This window comes from Typopeltis vanoorti, chromosome 23 (genome assembly GCF_054136105.1).
Source record: "Typopeltis vanoorti isolate ZY-2024b chromosome 23, IOZ_Tvanoo_1.0, whole genome shotgun sequence".
Taxonomy (NCBI): domain Eukaryota; kingdom Metazoa; phylum Arthropoda; class Arachnida; order Uropygi; family Thelyphonidae; genus Typopeltis; species Typopeltis vanoorti.
In genome coordinates this window covers 19,482,246-19,505,766 of record NC_143571.1, presented here as the reverse complement: position 1 = coordinate 19,505,766, position 23,521 = coordinate 19,482,246, and the positions used below count along the sequence as shown (strand labels likewise).

General features: G+C 36.4%; 1 protein-coding gene across 1 annotated transcript in view; it reads right to left on the bottom strand.

The window, feature by feature from the left end:
- Window positions 1–8,012: 8,012 nt before the first annotated feature.
- LOC150093665 (disintegrin and metalloproteinase domain-containing protein 10-like) overlaps window positions 8,013–23,521 on the bottom strand; it is a 332,641-nt gene continuing 317,132 nt past the window's right edge. Inside the window, exons 14-15 of the mRNA XM_090413243.1 lie at window positions 20,019–20,153; window positions 8,013–8,291 (exon numbers count right to left, since the gene is read on the bottom strand). Of these exons, the coding sequence (XP_090269369.1) occupies window positions 8,013–8,291; window positions 20,019–20,153 (414 nt within the window). The remainder of the gene's footprint in view (window positions 8,292–20,018; window positions 20,154–23,521) is intronic.

The following is a 23,521-nucleotide window of genomic DNA, read 5'->3' as shown; positions in this document are numbered from 1 at the left end:
AACAAACACAAAGTGCTAATTTCTGAATTCTTAAGCAAACATAAGCTAAGAACAGTTTATATTATATTCTTAAATATATAAAGCTGGTGATTATTATTCCTGTGACTTAAATAAAAGATGAAATACTGGCTAATAATTAAATCAGTTAATTATTTATATTAATTTTTTTTTTATATATTAAGCTACAAAATAAATAAAAAATAAGTCTTCAGATATTGATTTGAAGAATTTTTAAATTTGTTAACTAATTTTAAATAGAAAAAGAAATATAAAGTAAGCTAAATACTCTTGTCCTGATGAAACAAATATTTGGTCAGGCACACAAAGAAGAATTTGTTCTGGGTTAAATTTCATTTGCACAAACACTACTTATGAAATTAAGGGACATTCATTTTTTTTAAATGCTTTAGTCAGAATTATATCATATCATAATATCACCTCTCCTTCTATGTACCAATATTTGCAGTCCACATTCCCTCAGCCTATCCTCATAACTAACATTGTACAGTCCTTATATCATCTTTGTTATCTGCCTCTGCACTCTTTTCATGGTTAATTTATCTCCTTCAAATCCTGGGGACCAAATTTGAGCACAAGAGCCCAGGTGTGGTCTGATCAGGGCTTTATACAATGGAATGACATCTTTTATCTCTACAGGTGAGTGTCCTTCTCAGTATTGCAACAATCCTCTGGGTTACCTTCACCACCTTTGCAATATGGTCCCTGAATTATGTTTCTATCAATCATCACCCCCAGATCTCTTGCCTTCCCCACTTCCTTCAGTATGGTTTCTCCAACAGCGTATGCAGCCCCCCATCTATGTATCCCAAACTTCAGGTCTTTATATTTAGCTGAATTAAACTAATCCTGGTTCATTTGTTTATTCAAATCCTTTTGCAGGGCTACCACATCTGCATTATTACTAATAACCCTTCCCAGCTTCACGTCACCATCTGAAAAACAACTGAATATTTCCCTGCAGTCCATTTACAATGTCACTGATATAAAGATTAAACAAAGTGGGAGCCCACTTGTAACTTTCTGCTTCCTTGATACAGCCCCATCATACACAACTTTCTGATACCTATCAGACATCCAGTTCACTAACCTTACATCTAAACCCATATGTTGCAACTTAAATATCAGCTTACCATATGGTAGTTGTCAAATGCCTTTGTAAATCCAAAAAAATGGCAAGTATCCCTTTTCTTCATCAGCTGCTCTTCTCACTTTATTAAGTTAAGGGTTTTCAGGTTTATTTTACATTTATTTTATTTTAGGCTTTTTTTTTGTATTCTTTATTTTTTACATACTCCAAAAGTCCTCCATAGGCCTCTAAATAAGTGAGGTGATGGGCTTACATCAGGCAGTGAGATTTATCTTTCACCTAAATATGGTTACAGACTTTTTCGTCATGAATACATCCCAGCCAGATGCTGGTCCCAAGCCCGGATAAAATGGGGGGGGGGGGAGCAATGCTGAACTGCCCTGTAAAAATCTCACTAGGAATACTTTGTGGGCAATCCCTTTCAGTCGTTTCCAACTGAAAGGGAAAATAAGATCAGATAAATAACACAGGCTGTAGACTAACCTCCTCCTCCTCACTTAACTTTACATCACAATATTTTCTGATGTAAAGCTTAGTCACTGACTAAAAATAAACCACAAAAAATACAACTCAGAAACATTTTATGTTTCTCAGTTGTATGCTGTAACTGTAATCTCAGCAGCACCGTTGACAGGGTGTAGCATAGAGGCAGCCTGCCTCACGGCTTAATAAGGGTGCTCGTTCAGCCATATTGCAGTAGGCGCAGTCGCTACACTAACAATTCCTGTTAGCATAGCAAGTGCAGAAAGAAGTTTTCAAAGCTTAAACTGATTAAAAATTATTTGCAAACAACAATGACCCAAAAAAGATTGGTTGGTCTAGTAACTATATCAATAGAGGCAGACATAGCTTATAATTTAAATTTAGAAGAGTTTCTAAACAGTTTTGTGTGATAGAGCAAACATTTAATTAATATTATGTAATCATTTTGCATTAATGTTTCTCTTGTAATAAAAACAAAGTAGCAATTGGAGATTTTTTTATAATCCATCAGGGGTGATATTTAATTGTTTGCCTCAGGGCACAATCTAATCTGCTGATGGCCCTGAATCTCAGTAAGTTGAAAAATTCCACTGATTAGTATGCAATTCCAACTTCCTTGCTTCTGTGGTGTGGCATTTATTTATCATAATTAAAAATATATATATACAAGTCATAAAAGCAGGAGTCATAAAGCATAAATGTGCTGTAGTCTGTTATAGGAAGGTTTTTCTATAGTGAATTCCCTTTATATGGCATTACTGCTATGAAGACTTGACTGAGATATATTTTTTTTTTTTTTTTGGTAATTTATCATATTTATTATAGTGAGTGAATTTGCCATAGTCCAAGTTGAAGGTAAATAACTTGTTGATCAAAATCTATGATTTATTGTTTAATATCCTGTTTGGAAGCCCCAGATATGATAGTTACAAGAAAAACTTTTAGCTTCATGTGTTCATAATGATCCTTTTAATTATTATGAGCAGCCAGAGGATTTTATTTTTCTAAAACGTTTTATATTCCAGTGTGTATATGAAGTATTTGTGACTGCATATGTAAAAAAAATTATTTGGTTGTATTCAGAATAAGATAATAAATTTTTAGTTTCATTTTGCATTTATTAAGAAATATATTATACATACTTCCAATTTTTTCTTTCACAATGTTTAACAATGTTCATTATCAGAAGAAGAAGAAACAAAAATTAGGTTTAAGCAGCTATGCAATAACATTAAAGAATATATCAACTAGCAAGTTTCCATTGTCTACAGATACTTTGACAAGGGGGCTCAATGAAACTAGGTAAATCTTAAACACTCACTACACTAAAAAGAAATGGAAGTATCCTCAATAAATGAGATCAGCAATCAACGAGTATAAAGCTTTTGACTTTACACAAAATAACATTTTGAAATTAACTACCAGCTCTTGTGCAAGCCATAGAATTTTATTGCTGACAAAGTCAAACAAAAGTTTGGAATGAAATAGCACTTTAACTCTTATTTGTTAATAAATGATATAAACCTCAGATATGATAATATTTAATGCATCTGAAAAAATAGTATCAGTTTTATCTGAAATATTTTATCACACTTTTTTCTCAGCAAAAGCCAACTATAATAAACAATATTTCTACCAATGTGATATTTAAAATCTGAGATAAACAGCATTTTCTTGTTGTAGATCATTAGTCTGTTCGGCAGACCTAGAAAAGAAATGTGAAAAAAAAAAAAGACTGATGACTCTGGAGGTGTGGTCAACAAGAAGAGTGATGCAGATTAACTGGAAAGAAAATGCTACAAACAAACAAAAAATTACTTGAGTGAGCAAACCATAATTGAATGAATCATGAAGAGGAAATTGAATTTTTTTTTTTTAGCATATATGCCAAAAGAGAATGCCTGTCCAATATATCATCACAGGAAAACTATAAGAAAGAGGCTAACCAAGATATCATTATATGAAGGGCATTCAAAGTCCTCCAGATCATAAAAGATACACAAGATACGAAGAAGTGGAGAACCATGGCTTCCAATCTCCAAATCAGAATCAGTACCCTGAATGAATGAAATCTGTTCTAGACATTTATGTTAGGACAAAATACAAATAAAAATGATATCCAGTAATTTTGTATCAAGTGTAATATATAATGGTTCATCCTATACTGTATCAAGTAAAGAGGGGTGCAGTACTGTCATATGCTAAAGAAGCAAGATTTGGCATCAACAGATGAAAAATTCACAAAGAACTGGTGAGAAAATGCATCATCATCAAAAGAGTATTATTATAATGACTAACAATAATAACAGATGCAAATGAAGCCTCATCCAAAGACTTTGCTCATTTTCAACTCAAATTCCCATCATTGGAACAAATCTAATTAGGAATTCGAAAATATCTAGAAAGAAGACTGAAGAATCACAGATTCTTCAGTTTTCTTTGTACAAATAAATGATTGCTAAGATTTTTAATAGTAGCAAGGATCAGATTATCAAGATATCTTCACGATATGCTTCATAATTATCAAGATTATCTTCAGGATTATTTTTTGTCAAGCATTTTATTTTGAGAATAGTATGAAATTTATTTTATATTTAACTGAAAAAGTGAAATATAAGTAAACAAACAAAAAAAATGATAACATAAATGAAGTAAAAAAAAACTGATTAATTCTTGTAATTATTATAAAAATGAAAATTAAATGTTTCCTTATCATACAGGCTGTAAACCTAGTAGTATCCTTATTTCTAAACTGTCATGTCTGTCAGTAATGTTCTTATGGAATTTATTAGTTGTTTTTAATGTCAATATTTAATACTGAATAAAACTAGACCTAATAATCCTAGAAATCAAATTAGTCTATGTTCGAAATCACCTAATAGAAACATCTGCAGGATAATTTTAAAAGTTGAAAGAGAGAGAGAGAGGAAGAACTATAATTTTTAGTTTAACTATAAATAGATTATAACAGAACATTTTTACTAATCTAACTGCGAATATAGTACTTTTTAAAAATAATGATTAAAATAGAATAAAGATAGCATTCAAACATTCTTTGAACAACAATGTTCAAGCAATCACTAAACATTTTTTAAATGGCAATTACAATTGAAAATAATCATCCTTGGTTGGACCAAATTTTTATTTTGCTGCCTTTGATAATTTTGAAAACCAGTGCATTAGAAAGTGTGCAATAATATCTGTAAGTGAAAAATTGATTTTAATAGAAAATGGTGGACAAATATTAATCCTGGTGTTTAGGTTTACGTATTGATTCCACAGCATCATATATTCATGTTGTTTAAGGAAATTAACAACGTAGATTTGATAATAACTAAAAATATGTAATCATTGCTTCCTATATTTTGCAGAAGTTAAGTTGGCATCTTCAGGGATTAATACACTGGTATTAAGCACATGCATGCAAGCACACTTCAGTAACAAAAATGAAAACAGGAGAGACAAAGGAAGACCTGAAGTCCTAAAATTATACCACCCGAAGTAACAATTCATTAAAGCCAATAGGTGACTGATGTAATCATAGGGCTTTAGGTCTTCCTATATCTCTCCTGTTTTCATCTTTGTTATGAAACGTGCACGTATTTAATACCAATGTATTGATCCCTGAAGTGTGCTTGTGTGCACATGTTTAATACATGTATTTATCCCTGAAGATGCCAATTTAATTTCTGCAAAATATAGAGAGTAATAATTAAATATTTTAGTGATTATCAAGTCTACATTGTTAATTTCATTAAACAATATACAATGGTGGACAAATATTCACTATAAACAACTTTAAAAAAAGCAATAAATATAATAATTATAAAAAAATAAAATCCATAAAAAAATGATAATTTGGAAGTTTTATCTACTGTTTATAGGATGCAGAGATTTTGAGTTCACCAGATAATTTTCTATATAAAGGAAATTTCTACCTACTTCATTAAGCATGTGACACTCATCATTAATTAAAAAAAAAAAAAAACCGAACAGACAAAATTCATGTAAGAAAAGTATACTGTAAAGCTATAAAGATTGGAACATTGCAAAATACTTACATATTCTCTATTGTTCTTCATAAAGAATTGTGAATTGTATACATTGCAATTTGCACTGTGAAAAGTTACATTAAAGTAGAAGTAATTGTTTCTATTTAATATTTTTTACGAACTTTAGAAGAATATGTATATTCAAGTTACATATAAATCATATTAAATGTATATATACAGCACAAGAGAAAGTCAAATGAAATAAAATCTAGCAAAATTTTTCTTAGACTAATTCATAATTTAATTTGGCTTGCTAAATAAACAACTCTTTCCCTCATAATCACTATCACACACACACTCACACCCAATACAAACTTTATTTTACAAAAAAAAAAAAAAAAGAGTCAAATTTAGCATAACAGATACAAAAAAAAATATTTTGGAAATGTACAACTTTTAGGTAAGAAGGCATGCATTTAAAAAATTACAAAAAAAAAAAGGATTCAGTTCTTTTTCATTCCAAATTCTCATACACAAAATCTGATGATTTTTTTACAGAAACATTTTTTCCATGGATCTACTGAGCATAGTAACATGAATAATATTGTTTTCAAATAAGAGTTTACATATGAATAATACCAGTATATGATGTTTATGAAATAGTAGAGCCAGAAATTCATAATTTATACTTGTAATGTGACAGGTGCAGGTTAGCTTAGCTGGACAGAAATCCTTGTTGTTGCAAGTTTTTGCCACTTGGTTATACTATAAATTAAAGATGTTAAGAAATTATATTCTGGGTTTAATCCTTTATCCAAGTGTAAGCAAACAAAGTTCGCATGTGAAATAACTTTACGACTGGGCAACTCATATATAGAGGCTAATGACTTCACATCACTTGCCTTAGTATCCAATAATGCAAAGCACATATCCTTACGGACATATATAATGCTATGCATTATGAGAAGGGCCACTACCCAGACTGGTTTTGACCTTTATTGAGGTCTCATCAGTGGGAGCCAGACCCAGAAGTATGTGACACTATATGTTCATAAGGATATGTGTTTTGCATTATGGAATACTAAGGCAAGTGATATGAAGTCATTAGCCTCTATGTAAGAGTTGCCCAGTCGTAAAGTTATTTCACGTGAGAACTTTGATTACACTTGGATAAAGGATTAAACCCAAAATATAATTTCTTGGCATCTTTAATTTATAGAAATACTTGTTGAAATTACAAACATAAAATAAATGGAAATTTGCAAGTTGAAACAATAGTTTCATACTGTTTTATGTGGTACCCAAACATAAATTTACCGTTGTTTTAGATGAAAGAATATGTGCAAGTTATAACTCAACTCGTACTCATTTTTTCTTAAATTTATTTATTTATTTATTTTTTTTTGTATTTCTGACTAATGATACCAAACTTCAGGCAGATCACATACCCTAACTTTGAGATTTACCATAATATTTCTTAAAGAAGACCAATATTTGTATATTTGCACTGTTTTAAAATAATTGAATCAAATATGAATATAACTTACCAGAGTGTGCATTTTCAGATATCTGCTTGGGAAAATACAGACGTTATAAAACAGAAATTAGTTATTGTAGCGTAAAGGAAAATTACTATTGAACTCAATAATGATACAGTATACTAAATATCTGACAAAGTACAAATGAAATAAAAAAAATGTCATGGTATTAAATAATGAACTTCTTTTTTTTTTTTTTTGTTATTTATTTTTTTTTAAAGGAATATCTGAAATATCTGGACCAATTTCTTTAGAATGCATAAACTATGAATGTGACAGATTTACCATCTATGTCCTTTGATAGCCTGCAATAATATCTTTAAGGAAGTTTACAAAAGAAATATTGCCAAAAAGAGCTTGACAATCCTTAGATTCTTTGAATTTAGATTTTTTTTTCTACTTTTAATAGTCATTTTAAATTTTATATATCTTAAAAACATACCTAAAGTATCAGTAGAATTGTACATCACTTTTCTTATGAGAATACATTTGTTAGGAAAACTAAACTGGACTAATTTAGTATACTAAACGTTTTGCATTACTATGTCTCAGCACCACATGTAATCAGGGAAAAATATCAAAAATTGTTGTAAGGCAATAGAATGTTGAGCTTCTTTTATATATAAACATAAGCAAGCCAGAGTTTATCCTGACACAACTTGGAAATATAATGGTTCAAGCAAGTGTTTCTGTTTATTTACATGTGCTTGTGCAGGCCATTCCAACTCCCACACAAACAAATGGCCAAGAATGGAAAAAGACATCTTATCAGAAGAGAGAAAAATAGCCATTTTTCCTTTCTACAGGTGGGAGACTTTCTCTTGGCCACAATGGAGGAACCACGTAGAAGCTGCACATCATAGAAACACCTTTTCTGGGAACAGCATGATTTCAGACCCAACCATTTCCATTCATTGATAATGGTCTGTCTCGATGTTGAAAAGATAGACTAGTTTTAACAAAATTAGTTGTTGTTTTCTTGTTACCAGAAGTCTGTGCCAAAGCTGCTGCAATACTCTGGTTTGAGGCAACAGCTTGTGCTCGTGCTTTAGCCACTGCATGGTTACTACTAGAACGAAAATTATGTGTAGTCCTTTCTGATATATGGTCAGCATCTGTGAGTCCCTTTATTTGTTCTGTTCTTTTTCCAAAAACTTTAACAACAATTCCCTGAAAGTAAACAAGTTGTTTATTATGTATTACAGCAGAATGCAAAATACATCAGTCATATATACTTAGCTTTTGCCATGACAGCCTGAGTCAAATATAGTACTTAGAGGTAAATCAGAAACAAATTGCAATTCATAAATAGCAGTATTTTTGATGGAGGATAGAGAAAGAGACTCTATACTACTTAAGTGGATTTATACTAAATAAAACAATTATAAACAAAAAAGCATTGTTAAACTTGAAAGAAAAACTTCTGGAAAGTGAGAAGATTATTTAGCAACAATACAAAAGAGAATAGTTTTGTATAAAGAGTAACTTAATGCACATATACATATTAATGCATAATACATAGACATATAATAAGTAATATATATTACAATAATTATTATAATAATTAATACATATTAATGCACATATAAGGGGTGTTCAAAAAGACCGCACTTTTTAAATAGTGCACCAATTGCACAGAAAGCATGCTGCGGTTACTGAGTGCACCTAGTGGCAGGTTTTGACAACAAATTGCCATTTGCCCCATTCTGCTATGAGCATTAGCAGAGTTACATCTGCTGAAGTGAGCACATGCACAAGCTGTTCATTGGATTAGTGACAAATTGACAATGAAAGAGCTTGAAGAACAACAGGTGTGTGTGAAATTTTGCTGCAAACTTGGTAAAAATTTTACAGAATCATTTCAATTGCTTAACGAAGCATATGGAGGAGGACTGTATGAGCCAAACACAGTGCTATAAGTGGTTTTGAGCATTTTAAAAAGGGCAGAACATCAGTCAGTGAAGATCCCAGGTCTGGACGACCTCCCACATCAACAGGTGCCAACCACATCGAGAGAGTTTGCACTGTGATTCGTGGAAATCATCATTTAACTGTCTGAGAAGTTGCTGATAAAGTGGGCATCAGCATAGGATCTTGCCATCAAATTTTGACTGAAAAACTTCAGATGCGTTGCATCAGTGCAAAATTCGTGCTGCATTTAGTGACTGACGATCAGAAAGAAAACTGTGTTGAAATCAATCAGGAACCGCTTGCCAATGCAAATGGTAATGAAAACTTTCTTAAGACCATCATAACAGGAGATGAAACGTGGATTTATGGCTATGATGTCGAAACTGAGATGCAGTCATCGCAGTGGGTGGCGAAAGGATCTCCACAACCAAAAAAAAGCACGGATGAGTTGGTCAAAGATCAAGGTGATGTTGGTTGTGTTTTTTGGGAAAGTCATTGTCCATTATGAATTTGTACCATGTGGTCAGATGGTAAACAAAGAATTGTACCAGGAAGTTTTAGCACGTTTCAGTTTTGAGGGATGCTGTGCACCGGAAGAGGCCTGAATTCTGGGAAAAGCAGACTTGGATGTTGCACCACGACAATGCACTGGCTCACACATCACTCCTCATCTGTAGTTATATTGCAAAACATCAGCATCTGTTGTCCCATCTGCCCTATTCTCTGGATTTAGTCTCAACAGACTTTTTCCTGTTTCCCAAATGAGCAATAAAGTCTGTTGCTCATTTGGGAAATTGTAAAAGGAGCAATAAAGTCTTTATAGCAAAAGTTCAGGTTTTTTTAAAACATGCCTTGTATAATACAAGGGTGGTTGAATTGTGGAATGCATTGCCTGATAATAGTGAGAGCAAAAACAGTCAACGAGTTTAAGGAGTGATAGACAGACTTTGTTTTCTAGAATGGGCCTTTCACAATGAGTCTTTTTGACTCCATGGAGGACTGAATCATAATTATAATTATTATTATTAGAGACCTCCAGGGAATCAGAGACTCATCAAGGGAAGCCATATACTACACACAACAGCTATCATACTTATTCTTGAATTCATTCACGCTGCTTGCACTCACAACCCTCTGAGAGAAAAATCTAGTCCTCACCCCCTTCTTAGCAGCCTTCATTCTCAGCTTCCAAGGATGCCCTCTTTTCCTTTCCCCACTCTCTATAAATTGAAAAATTTCATCAATTGAAATCCTGTATGACCCTTGCAGAAGTTTGTAGGTCTAAATCATATCTCTGCTTTTTCTCCTGTTTGCTAGTGTCTGCAGTCTGCAAATTCTCAATCCGGATATTATTTTTAACACTCTCCTTTGTACTCTCTCCAATATATCAGAATCACAACGGAAACCAGGAGACCAGACCTGCACGCAATAGTCCAAGTGAGGTCTTATCAAGGCCTCTTTACAAGGCCTTGAATGTTTACATGTAAAGATAAGACATCCTTATCTTTACATGTAAACATTCGTTTCAGCATTGCAATTATCTTTTGAGTTGTATTTGCAATCTTTGCCACATGACCCCCTGAACTTCAACTTCCTGTCTATTAATACTACAAGATCCTTAGTCCGATCAGTTTCTTCTAGCCTAATCCCATCAATATAATATGACATTGGATATCTAATCATGCCGAAGTGAATGACTTTACATTTACTGACATTGAACTGACATCCATTTTCCCATGCCCACAATTCCAGCCTATTCAAATCATTCTGCAAGTACTGCATATCGGCAGCATTCCTGATTACCCTACCAATCTTTGCATCATCAGCAAATAGTCTGTGAGGAGACGGGAGTACAGTTTGTTAATGTGTGGAATGAGTTTGAGGGATGAAGTGAGCTGTATGGGAGCGATTGACTGCATTTGAGTGGTTATGGTGTGAGTCGCTTGGAGAGACTGCTGCTGGAAGGTAGAGAAGTGAATAGAGAGAATGAATCAGATCGAGTGGGAAGTGATGTGGGAGAGTAAGACAGGAGAGATTGAAGAGGTTGTTATGAATGGGGAAGTGAGTGGTATGAGTATAGAAAATGAGAGAATGGGTGTGCAAGAGGAGCTGGGAAATGGGGAGGCTCAGGGGTACACAGCATGAGAAAGGTGGATGCTCCAAGAGGAGGTGAGCATGTGTAGGTAGGAAAGGAATGAAATGACCAGGGATCAAGAGGAAACAGTTGGAATTGAAAAGGGTTTTAGAATGAAAAAGCAGAAAGGGAAATGGCCCTAGTCGAGCATGGAGAGATCACATCGAGTGAGTGGTGTCAGTGGAACTAGCTGTAGATCCAGAAATGAGCTGTTGTGTTTGTATACAAATGCTAGAAGTATAAGAAACAAGGCAAATGAAATGGTTGGACTAATTGCGTCTGCTCACCCAAAGATTGTTGGAATAAGTGAGACATGGTTGGAAGAGGATGACATCCTGACAGGAATAGAGATGGAAGGGTATGATGTGTTTTGTGAAGACAGAAGGGGTAAAAAGGGAGGGGGAATGCTATTGATGATAGAGAAAGAGTTATGTCCATATAAAGTAGAGATGCAAGAGGGAAATAGTGCCAGTGGTTTTGAGGTAGTATGGTGTGAGATAGAGGTGAATGGAATCAAATACTTTGGTGGGATGTTGTTATAGACCAGGTAATGTGGATGGTGGTGATAATGAAATGTACAATCAAATTAGCCAAGTAAATAAGAAAAGGGTGATCATTATGGGTGATTTTAATTATGGCAATATAGACTGGAATGATGAGATAGCAACTGGAAGTAAAGAAAATGAGTTTCTTGAGTTTTTGAGGGATAACTACCTCAGACAGTATGTAACAGAAGGCACACAAGGATTTAGGGTCTTAAATTTGTCATCTCATCAGCGGATGTAATTATAAATGAGGTGTCAAATCATCCACCAATTGATGAGAGTGACCATGAGGTGATTACCATTACTTGGGTGGTTGGCAGCAGTGTGAGGACCTCTGTGAGAAAAGGGTATATGTGGAACTACAAGGGGGGGTGATTATGAAGAGCTCAGGAGATAGCTTGCGGGTGTAGCGTGGAATGAGGAGTTAGCTGGAAAAGAGATCAATGCAGCTTGGGGGATTTTCAAAAACTGTTTAGTATATCTAAATGTATTCCAAGGGTGAGAAGGTTAAATAAGGTGGGTGTGAGATAGATGAATAAAGAGATTAAGCATGAGAAAAAGGGCATTGTGGAGGCAGCATAAGAGAAGTGGAAATAACCAATTCCATGAGGTCTACAAAGACCAAGCAAGGAGGGTGACTTGGTTGGTGAGGGTAGCTAAAGAGAGGTTAGAACAGCAGTTGGCTAATGAAGCCAAAAAGAATCCTAAGGAGTTCTTTCGATATGTAGCCAGCAAAAGAAAGAATAATTATGGAAGGATGACATTGATTGGAGAAAATGGTATAAAGACAGCTGATGCAGAATGTGTGATGGAGATACTTAATGAGCAGTTCATAAAGATCTTTGAATCTTGTGAATGTGACTTCATGGAGGGTTTGAGAGCAGTTGATGATGGGGGAGTTGAGTAAACTAGATGTTAATAAAGCTGTGGGACTTGATAATATATCACTACGTATTCTGAAAGAATGTGCCAGGGAGTTGACACATGCCTTGACATATTTTTTTAATATGAGTCTTGCACTCGGTCAAGTTCCTAAGGAGGGCAAGATTGTGCCACTTCATAAAGGAGGTGATCGAACTCAAGCATCAAACTATTAAGTTGTTGGAGAAGCTTGTGAGAACTAGGATCCAGAGTTGGGTTGATAACAATGGTATTATCTTTGATGAACAGCATGGATTTGCTAAATGTAGGTCATGTTTTAGTAATCTACATACTTATTACAATAAAGTGACTGCTTCCTTGGACAGAGGAAAAGGATACACAGTAATATACTTGGATTTTGCAAAGGCTTTTGATAGAGTACCTCATGATAGGTTGACAGTCAAACTAGAGCAGATGGGGTTGGATATTAGATTGGTGCATTGGATTGGAGACTGGCTATCTGATAGGTATCAACAAGTTGTGTATGGGGGAGCAATATCCAGGAAAAGGAAAGTCACTAGTGGAGTGCATCAGGGGTCTGTTTTAGGTTCATTGCTGCTTAACTTGTATATTAATGATATAGGTGAAGATTTGGATGGAGATATTCAGTTGTTTGCAGATGATGCAAAGTTGGGATGAACCATGAAGTGTAGTGAAGATGTTATGGCCTTACAGGAAGACTTGAATAGATTGAATGATTGGGCATGGAAATGGGGATGTGAGTTCAATGTTGCAAAATGTAAGGTTTTAAAATTTGGAAAACAAAGATGGGATGCAGAATTTATGCTTGGTGAGACTATATTGTTGGAGGTAGAGGAAATAAGAGATCTGGGGGTGATAGTGGATAAGGATCTAAAATTTAGGGGACACATCGCCAAAATTGTGAAGACAACACAAAGGCTTCTGGGAATGATGCAGAGGACACTGACATGTAGAGGTAGGGAGATTCTTGTTCCGTTGTATAGGGCTTTGATTAGGCCACATATGGACTATTGTGCATAGATTTGGTCATCGGGTTTTCAGAAGGATGAAGAGATGTTGGAAAGGGTCCAAAGGAGACTGACTAAGTAGTTTCTGACCTCTGGAATGTCGAGTATGAGGAAAGATTGAGAAGATGTAATTTGCAGAGTCTGGTGGACGGGAGGAAGAGGGGAGATATGATAGAGACCTACAAGTTGGTAAGGGGTTGTTATAGGATCAATGTTGGAGAAGTTTTACAGAGAATAGTGGGAGATCAGGGGAGAACCAGAGGTCATCCCTGGAAACTGTATAAAGAGGGTGTGAGTAAAGGAGTGAGAGGCAGATTTTTTTCATGCAGAGTTGTGAATGATTGGAATGCCTTGCCTGAGAATGTGGTGTCTGCAAAGAGTTTGAATGTGTTTAAAACACGGTATGATGAGCTGTGTGTGTGATAAAAGGACCTCCCAGATGAGTCTTTGACTCCATGATGTCTTGGGGTGGTAATAATAGTTGTATGTCGCTTGTCAAATCCTTCCCAATGTCATTAATGTACAGATTGAATAACAGTGGACCAAGCACTGATCCTTGTGGTGGTACACCACTAGTTATCTTAAATCTTGCAGACTCGCATCCCCTGTATACCACTTTTTGATATCCGTCAGTCAGCCATCCTCTTATCCATGCTAATATTCTATAATCCAAACCCATATTCTCCAATTTATGCAACAGTCTATCATGCTGTATTCTGTCAAAAGTCTTAGCAAAATCCAAAAGTATCATGGTGTATCCATTCCCTTGTCTAGTTCAATGGTAATAACATTGTCATAGAATGTGAGCAAGTTGCTAAAACGTGACCTTCCCTTAGTAAACCTATGTTGTTCATTGCAAAGTAGAGTTCACTGTCAACTCATTTCTGAATGTGAGCCCTCACCAATTTTTCCAAAATCTTCACCACCACTCCTGAGATACTAATTGGTTGATAGTTGGATACATCAGTCTTTGCACCACCCTTGTGCAATGGAATTACCATACATTCCTTCCATGTTCTGAGATTGATATTAAACAACCTGGTCAAAGAAATAATAATAATAAGGATAAAATATTCAGAGCATAGATTATTATTTTCTTTTTTATTTTAGGACTGTCACATAAAAGGTTGCGAGACCTATAGTATATTATTATTATTATTTTTAAACTAATTAAATATTTATCCATTGTATTTACATATGGACTGGCATGAATGTGCATACAATTCACTCTACAATGCAGTAATACAACACACAGTTATTAATAATATTAATATTATAGATATTATAGCGAGACTGAAAATTAGAGAGAAATTACACGCGCGCACACACACGCACAAACTTATAACGAATTCCTCTCAAACACCACTACAAGGATACAAACATGGCTTATCCAAATCTAACTCCCCCCCCCCCCCTCAAAAAAGTTAAATGGTGCTCATGCAGTGGTAGTACATGGGGGCATGTACTCGCCTCTACACTTTAACCGGAAAAATAATTTATATATATATATATATATCTTCATATATATGTTTCCAAGCACATACATATAAACATGTAAATCTACACCTGGCTTGCAACAGGTACTGAAACAAAGCCACAAAACCACCACTATCTATTATCTTCCTCAGATAGGTTCTGTAGAAGTTTTGAGGAAGAAAGCAGAAATGCCACCCAAACAACAATATCAGAAATAATATTATATTATAAAGAAAACGTATACTTTTTAATTTGTATACTAAATTTTTGTAGTGAAGTTAAATATCTGTGTTAAATACAGAATCTATAAAAAAAAAAAAAAATTGAAAGAAAAACACAAAAGGCAAAATGCAGAAAAATTATGTATATAAATATAAAAGCATTCCATTATTTTTTTTTTTTTTACTATTAAACTGTATGTTGTATTACTGCATTGTATTGTACAGTGCATACAGTACATAGCATTGTACAGTGAATGGTATGATGCACATTCATGCCAATCCATATGTAAATATGATGGATAAATGTTTAGTTAGTTTTAAAAAAAATGTATATTTACATTTATAAAGAATTAAGTACTCTGCATTTTGTACTGAATCTTTGTGCTGTACAAAAAATATCTCGTATATGCAGTTGAATAAAATGGAATTTTATTCAACTGCAACTGTAAATTACAATTATAGTTACATATTAGTATATTACTAATTAATATATTACTTACTAAAGTGAGCCTCAGGGGCTCACTTTAGTGAGTACAGGCGTGGCAAACCCGAGGTACCTGATGCTGGACCATGCCTTACTTCATGTAATATACATCTGTTATATTATCTGTAGACTGGTCCCTCCTCTTCCTCCCTTGCATCTTTCTTTCTTCTCTTCTTGCTCCTTCCTCCCGAATGCTATTAGAATATTCGAGGGGAATCTTTCCTATTTTGCTGTGTCATTTCATCTTGTGCTAATAGGACATTATCAAACACCGTAACATGATCAGGCCATCAAAAAATGTTCATACCACATTGTCTGTCATGTGGGTTACCAAAGGACGTGTTTGGGTTTTAGGTAGAGGGACCCCCGTTCGAAAAATATGTTAGTCTCCCTTAGACACCACTCCTCAGCACTCTGCTAGAGGAAACTCCATCAATGGGCCCGCTACCTGTTTGGGGAGGTGTTTAGGGGCAGCGCAAAGAAATGGTTCTGCAAAAGGATGGAAATGGCAACAACAACGGCACTAGACTATGGCTTTAGGCAACTGGAACATCTTCTCTCTGACAGGGAAGGAGTTGGAACTGGTCGAGGAAGCCAAGCGCTACCGGCTAGACTTAGTCGGGCTTTCTTCGACCAAGAGGAGAGGCTCTGGAACTGTCGACCTGGATAAAGGGTGGAAGCTGTACTACTCTGGTGTGAGCCCGACAATGTCTGCTCAGGCGGGTGTGAGGATACTCACAAGCCCCCAGCTGTCAGACTGTGTTGCTGAGTGGATCCCATTGAGGAGATGGGTATGTTTGTTAAGGCTTCAGATGAAAAACCATGATTTGGCTGTGGTGCAAGCCTGTGCACCTAATCTGGAGTCAGAATACTTTGCCTTCCTAGAGGAAGTGGATGCTGCTTTTGACAGGGTGGCAGACATGGAATCAATCTTGCTAATGGGTGACTTCAATGCACATGTTGGAACAGATGACCAGACATGGAGGGGTGTGGTTGGGAGGAACGGCGCCCCTGACCTTAATGCGAATGGGTTGAAATTATTAGACTTCTGCTGTTCTAATAGCTTGTCCATAATGAATACCTTCTTCCAGCACCGAGAAGTCCATAAGTATACCTTGTACAGAAATACACTAGAACAAAGGTCTCTGATTGACTTCTTTATAGTCTCAGTAGACCTATTTTCATCAGTGTTGGACTTTCGTGTGAGAAGAGGGACAGAACTGTCAACTGACCACCACCTTGTTGTGTGCACTCTACGGCTTCAGAAACCAGATGCTACCATCAACGCTGGTAGGCTTAAGCAGCTATACCACATGAAATGGTAGGCATTGGAAAATGAGGCTGTGAGTAAGAATTTTGCAGATGACATTTCCTTCAGGTTCAAAGAGATTCCCAAGCATACTGCAGATATTGAGGAGGAGTGGAAGCTGTTCAGATCAGCTGTCACTGCCTCTGCACTATCATGCGTGGCAGAAAGCAGCTCAGCATGGCAACTGGCAGTGAGAAAAGAACACCTTGGTGGAACCAAGAAGTCCAAAAGGGCAAAAAAGGAGTCCTACCTAACATGGCTTAGGGTCAGGTCACCTGAGATGCGTTTGCAGTATGCTGAGGCAGTAAAGACAGCAAAGCAGAAGGCTTGGGAATCCTTTGGAGAAAGATTAGACTCATCCTATGCAAATGCAAACAAAATATTCTGGCAGACCATCTGCCGCCTTCGAGGGAGGAAATCGTGCACAGCAAGGGCAATTAAGGCCTCTGATGGTGCACTTTTAACAACCGAGAAGGATATCCTCCAGAGATGGAGGGAATACTTTGAGAGCCTTCTTAACCCGGGTGGCCCAGCAGTTGTGGACATCCAAGAGGTGCAGATCGGGGCAATGACTAGTCTCACAACAGAAGAGGTCCATTTAGCAATGAAATCACTAAAATCGGGCAAGGCTGCTGGCGATGATGAAATTCAGCCCAAAATGCTAAAAGCCTTAAATCGAAACGGTGTTCTCTGGCTGACTCGAGTGTGTCGGGCTGTTTGGATATCTGGGTGAGCACCAAAGCAATGGCAAGCAGGCATAATAATAATACCAGTCTTCAAGAAGGGAGACCAGAATGATTGCAGTAACTATCGTGGCATCTCTTTGTTCAGCCTGCCTGGGAAAGTGTATGCTAGGTGCTTGGAAAGACGGTGCAGGAGCACAGTTGAATCAAAGTTCCAGGAAGAACAATGTGGCTTTCGTCCTGGTAGAAACACAACTGACCAAATCTTCACTTTAAGGCAAGTCTTTGAGAAATCTTGGGAATATGCCAAGAATGTCTACACATGTTTTGTGGACTTGGAGAAGGCATATGACCGGGTTCCTTGGGATAAGCTTTGGCAAGTAGTACAGGAGTATAGAGTGGATGGCCAACTATTAGCTGCCATCAAGTCCCTGTATGAATGCCCAGAGTTTTGTGTCAGGGTAAACGGCACAAAGTCTGAACCTTTCACAGTCTCCATTGGCCTCTGCCAAGGGTGTGTTCTGTCACCCCTCCTTTTCATAATATTTATGGACTAGATTGATAGGCACAGCTGAGGCAGTGAGTGTGTCAGAATTGGAAGATGTAGCATTGGACGTCTGCTTTTTGCAGATGACCTAGTTCTGCTTAGCTCTTCCACAGATGACCTCCAGCGGACCCTGGATAGGTTTGTAGCTGTTTGTGCAGATGCCGAAATGAAGATCAGTGTTGCCAAAACTGAAACATTTGTGGTCTCAAGACAACCATCCCAGTGCACTCTACATGTAAGTGGAGTCCCAATGAGGCAGGTGGAGAAGTTTAATACCTTGGGTCCATATTCACAAATGATGGAAAATGGGACATAGAGCTAGATACTCAAATTGGCTTAGCAAGCTCAATATTGCAGGAGCTTGGCCGTTCAGTAGTATTGAAGCGGGAGTTAAGCCAGAAGGCAAAGCTGGCTGTCTTCGATACAGTCTATGTCCCCATCCTCACCTATGGTCATGAGAGTTGGGTAATGACCGAAAGAATGCGGACACTAATCCAAGCGGCTGAAATGAGGTTCCTTCGAGGGGTTGCGGGGTTGATAAGACTCGACAGAGTCAGAAGCTCTGCAATTTGGGAAACCCTCAATACTCGTTGTGATCTCTCAACACCCGTGTTGAGAGATCACAGTTACGTTGGTACGGGCACCTGGTCAGAATGCCACAAGAGAGGCTCCCTCAGCAGGCCCTCTTTGCCAAGCCAGAGGGTGGGAGGCCAAGGACTCGCTGGATAGATTATATCCAAAACCTTGAATAATGCAGAGGACACTGACTTCTACAAGTCAGTGTCCTCTGCATTATTTCCAGAAGTCTTTGTGTTGTCCTCATAATTTTGGCAATGTGTTCCCTAAATTTCAGATCCTTATCCACTATCACCCCAAGATCTCTTATTTCCTCCACCTCTGACAATATATTCCACCAAGCATAAATTCTACATCTCATCTTTGTTTCCCAAATTTTAAAACCTTACATAATAAATTTAGTTTAATGCTTTATCCAAGTGTGAGCAAACAAAGTTTGTACCTGAAAATATCTTCAGGATTGGGGTAAGGTAGTACAACATGGGCAACTCATAGCAAAGGTGGACCAAGCTAACATCACTCCTATCGCAGTATCTCCCATAATGCAAAAACACATCTCCTTGCGGATATGTATAATGTTATGCATTAAGGGAAGGGCCACTACCCAGACTAGTTTCAACCTTTATTCAGGTCTCTTCAGTTGGAGCCAGTTTAAAACCTTACATTTTGCAACATTAAACTTGCATTCCCATTTTCATGCACATTTGCTCAATTTATTCAAGTTTTCTTGTAAGGCCACAGCATCTTCTCTACTCTTCATAGTTCATCCCAACTTTGCATCATCTGCGAACAACTGAATATGCCTATCCAAATCTTCACCAAAGATTATCCAGGAGTAACTGGAAAGACATGCACACAATGAATTATTTATTTTTTAACAATACAAGGACATTTATCTTGGTCTTGCATGTAAACAAGTTGTTTCTAAACTGCATGAACATTTATATTATTATTATTATTATTGTTATTACACCATCCATGGAGTTGGCAGACTCCTTTTGGGAGGTTCATTCAACTGCAGTGTTTATGTGTAATGTTTAATTTCAAACAATAAACTAAGTTTTGTATAAAATTTTCATTGCATAAAAAATTATGACTTACCAAAACTATTATTATTCCTAGAGACAATAAAACTACACCCCACCAATGATCCATTACCCATCTTTTGAGTGATGCCATACTTTCTGTGGATAACAGCAACTTTCGTAGTGTGGCCAGAGGACCAGAAGGGTCAACCTACACAAAATGATTTGCATATCATATCTTAATTTATAATACTGTATATACATTTCAATTTATGATAACAATTAATCCTTAGTAATTTTAAGAGACTATTCTACAACAAACATGCAGAAGAATCTGTTTAGCTGCATTTAATTCATTATTATTATGATTAGCAGTAGTTGACATTATAGAGTGAAAGATTCATATGATGACCTACTTGTCTGGTAACATACTGTTATATTATTAAAATTCCCCAGCAGTATATAACAATTTTATTAGGTGATTTCAATGCAAAAAATGGAAAAGAAGAAATTTATAAAAAAATTATAGGAAACCAAAGCCTTCATGAAGAGACAAATATTAATAATAAGCAGCACTATGTCTATGAGGAATAAACTGGCCTGGTTGCCGAGTGGTTAGCGTATCCGCTCTCCAGCCAAAAGGCTGCGGGTTCGAATCCTGCTGTGGTCATGGATGTTTGTGATTGTCTGTGAAAATAGTGGTGGAGGTCGGTGGTAGATGACGCTGGTGTAGATGATGAAGATAGTTGCAGTTAGTGGAGTGGTGGAGATGGATAATTGTAGAGCAGCTTACTGAAGTGTTATAAAACTAATATATAAAACTATATTATATAAGTGTTATAAAACTAATACGTTCCACAGTTCAACCACCCTCCATGCAAAGAAACACTCCTTACCCTTTTGCTCACAACTTCCTTTCGTAACTTCCAGGGATGGCTCCTTGTCCTCACTCCTTCTCCAGTTCCATCAAATGAAAGAACTCCCCAGTGTCAACCCTGTAACTACCTGTCAACAGTTTAAGTCTCAATCATATCACCTCTCCTTCTATCTACAAAACTCTCAGTACACATTTCCTCAGTCTATCCTCATAACTAACACTAACTAATACAGTCCTGATATTATCTTTGTTATCTGCCTCTGCACCCTTTCCATATTTAATTTATCCCCTTGAAATCCTGGGGACCAATTTGAGCACAATAGTCCAGTTGTGGTCTGATTAGGGCTTTATATAATGGAGTGACAACTATGTTATCTCTGCAGGTCAGTATCCTTCTCAGTATTGCAGGAATCCTTTGGGTTTCCTTCACCACCTTTGCAATATATTCCCTGAATTTCAGGTTTCTATCAATCATCATCCCCCAGATCTCTTGTCTCCCCCCTGCTTCCTCCAGTACAGTTCCTCCAACAGAGTATGGAGCCTCCCATCAATGTATCCCAAACTTCAAGACTACATTAACTGAATTAAACTGATACCCTTTATCCATCTGTCCAGTTTATTCAAATCCTCTTGCAGGGCTACCACATCTGCACTATTACTAATAACCCTTCCCAGTTTTGCATCCTCTGCATATAACTGTATATCCCCTTGCAATCCTTGCAATTTAAGAAAAAAGAAAAAAGCTCAACTCTCCAACACTTCATTCTTAGGAATTAAATACCTAAGAAGATTTAACAGGACAATTGGGATTATCACTCAACACCCATCTCTCCCATATTAATTGGTTCTTACTATAGTCTCTTTCCCACGCATTGAAGAGAGGAGAAATACTGAAGTATTTTAAATAACCATTAAACATGGTCTTCTACTGATGAATTTGGGAGAAAACTGTAGCTAGAGTAAGTAAACAAAGCAGGAAACTGTAAACTGACAACAGAACATACAAAGGACTGGCAGGAACCACACATAAAACATGCAAAAATGGCAACATAAAAAAAAAGTGCAAATGCAACTATAATAGACGACACACATATGAAAGGAAACAAAAAGGGGAGGAAATTATAAAAAAGGAAAATCCAAAATTAAAATTTAAATTTTGATATGTTGCATTAGATTAAATCACTTATGAGTTTTTGTTCTGTTGTCATTGTATAATTTCTGGATTTTTTGCTGTTTGTGTCCCATCCTTGCCATTTCTTTTTTGTATATAATACTTGACACAAAATTATATTATTTCAATCCTATACCAAAGCATAAGCATGAACTAATATCACAACTTATCTACTTGTATATAGATGCAGTTGACTTCACATTAGCTGCCTTAGTATCCATAATGCAAAAACATTATGGAAGGGATCCCTATCCATACTGGTTTCAGCCTTTATTGAGGTTTCATCAGTGGGAACCAGACCCAAGAAGATACCAAGGACATTTTGTGAGGTTATTTCACAGTTATGCTAGGTTGTGCTTAAGGGTCAAAGCTGTATAACTGAGAGGAGACCTCCACATAGCCTTTAAAGGAATGCGGAGAACCGACCAGGGCTTCTGACCTAATCCCATTCCTCACCTTTTCGTGGTGCACCGTGTTGGGTATCTACTTGGATACTGAATGAATGAGGACGGGCTGGCAATTTGGGATTTAGCCGACCAAATTGTATTCTTATTGGTTAAACCAAAATAAAAAATGATGGTACAACATGACAAAATTTCATGCCGGCTGGGGCGTCGCCCGGTTAAACAAGGCCCCCATTGTTTTCGCCAGGGAACCAGGGCGAACAGCGAAAAGTCAGCTACTGGAACAAATCTGAAAACAAACCCCAACTCAACATCACCAGAGTTAAAGATCGGTACTATCAACGTAAGAAGCCTGAATGGCAAAGAAATGGAGCTAGCTGAGGAATTAGATAAGTACCAGATCGACATAATAGGGGTGACTGAAACAAAAAAGACCAAAACTGGTGAGATCTTTCTGAGCAATAAATACAAAATGTTATATTCAGGCAATGACAATCAAGGAAAAGAAGGGGTAGCCATAGTATTCAACACAAAATACGAGGCTAATCTTCTTGAATGGCAGTCAGTCTCAAGTAGAGTAATGTGGGCAAATATGAGAATGGGGAACTGGACAATGAGACTTATTTGTGCCTATGGTCCCACAGAAGGTTCTACTAAGGTAGAAGTGGAGGAATTTTTTGAGGCTTTAGAAAAAGCAACTGACACAATGAAAAAGGAAAAGTTGGTCCTTGTTGGGGATCTAAATAGTAGAGTAGGAAATGATTGTGAGACATACAAAAATATTTTGGGAAAATTTGGAGAAAAGAGAAAAGCTAATAATAATGGCAAATATCTGTTGGATTTCTGCTCAGGACATGGACTGGTTATTACTAACACCATGTTCCAACATAAAAATGTGCACAAATTCACATGAAGAGAAGAGGCTAGGAATAAGAAAAGTCTCATTGACTATGTTATTGTTGATAGTGATTTTTACCCTGGTGCAGGACACCAGAGTGTACAGAGGATTTGAAATTGGAAGTGATCACTATTTAGTCTTGAGCAGGATAAAATTTAATTTCATATTGAAAAGAATAACATGTAAGAAAGTTTTAAAGCGAATAAAAGTTGAGCAGCTCTCAGATGTG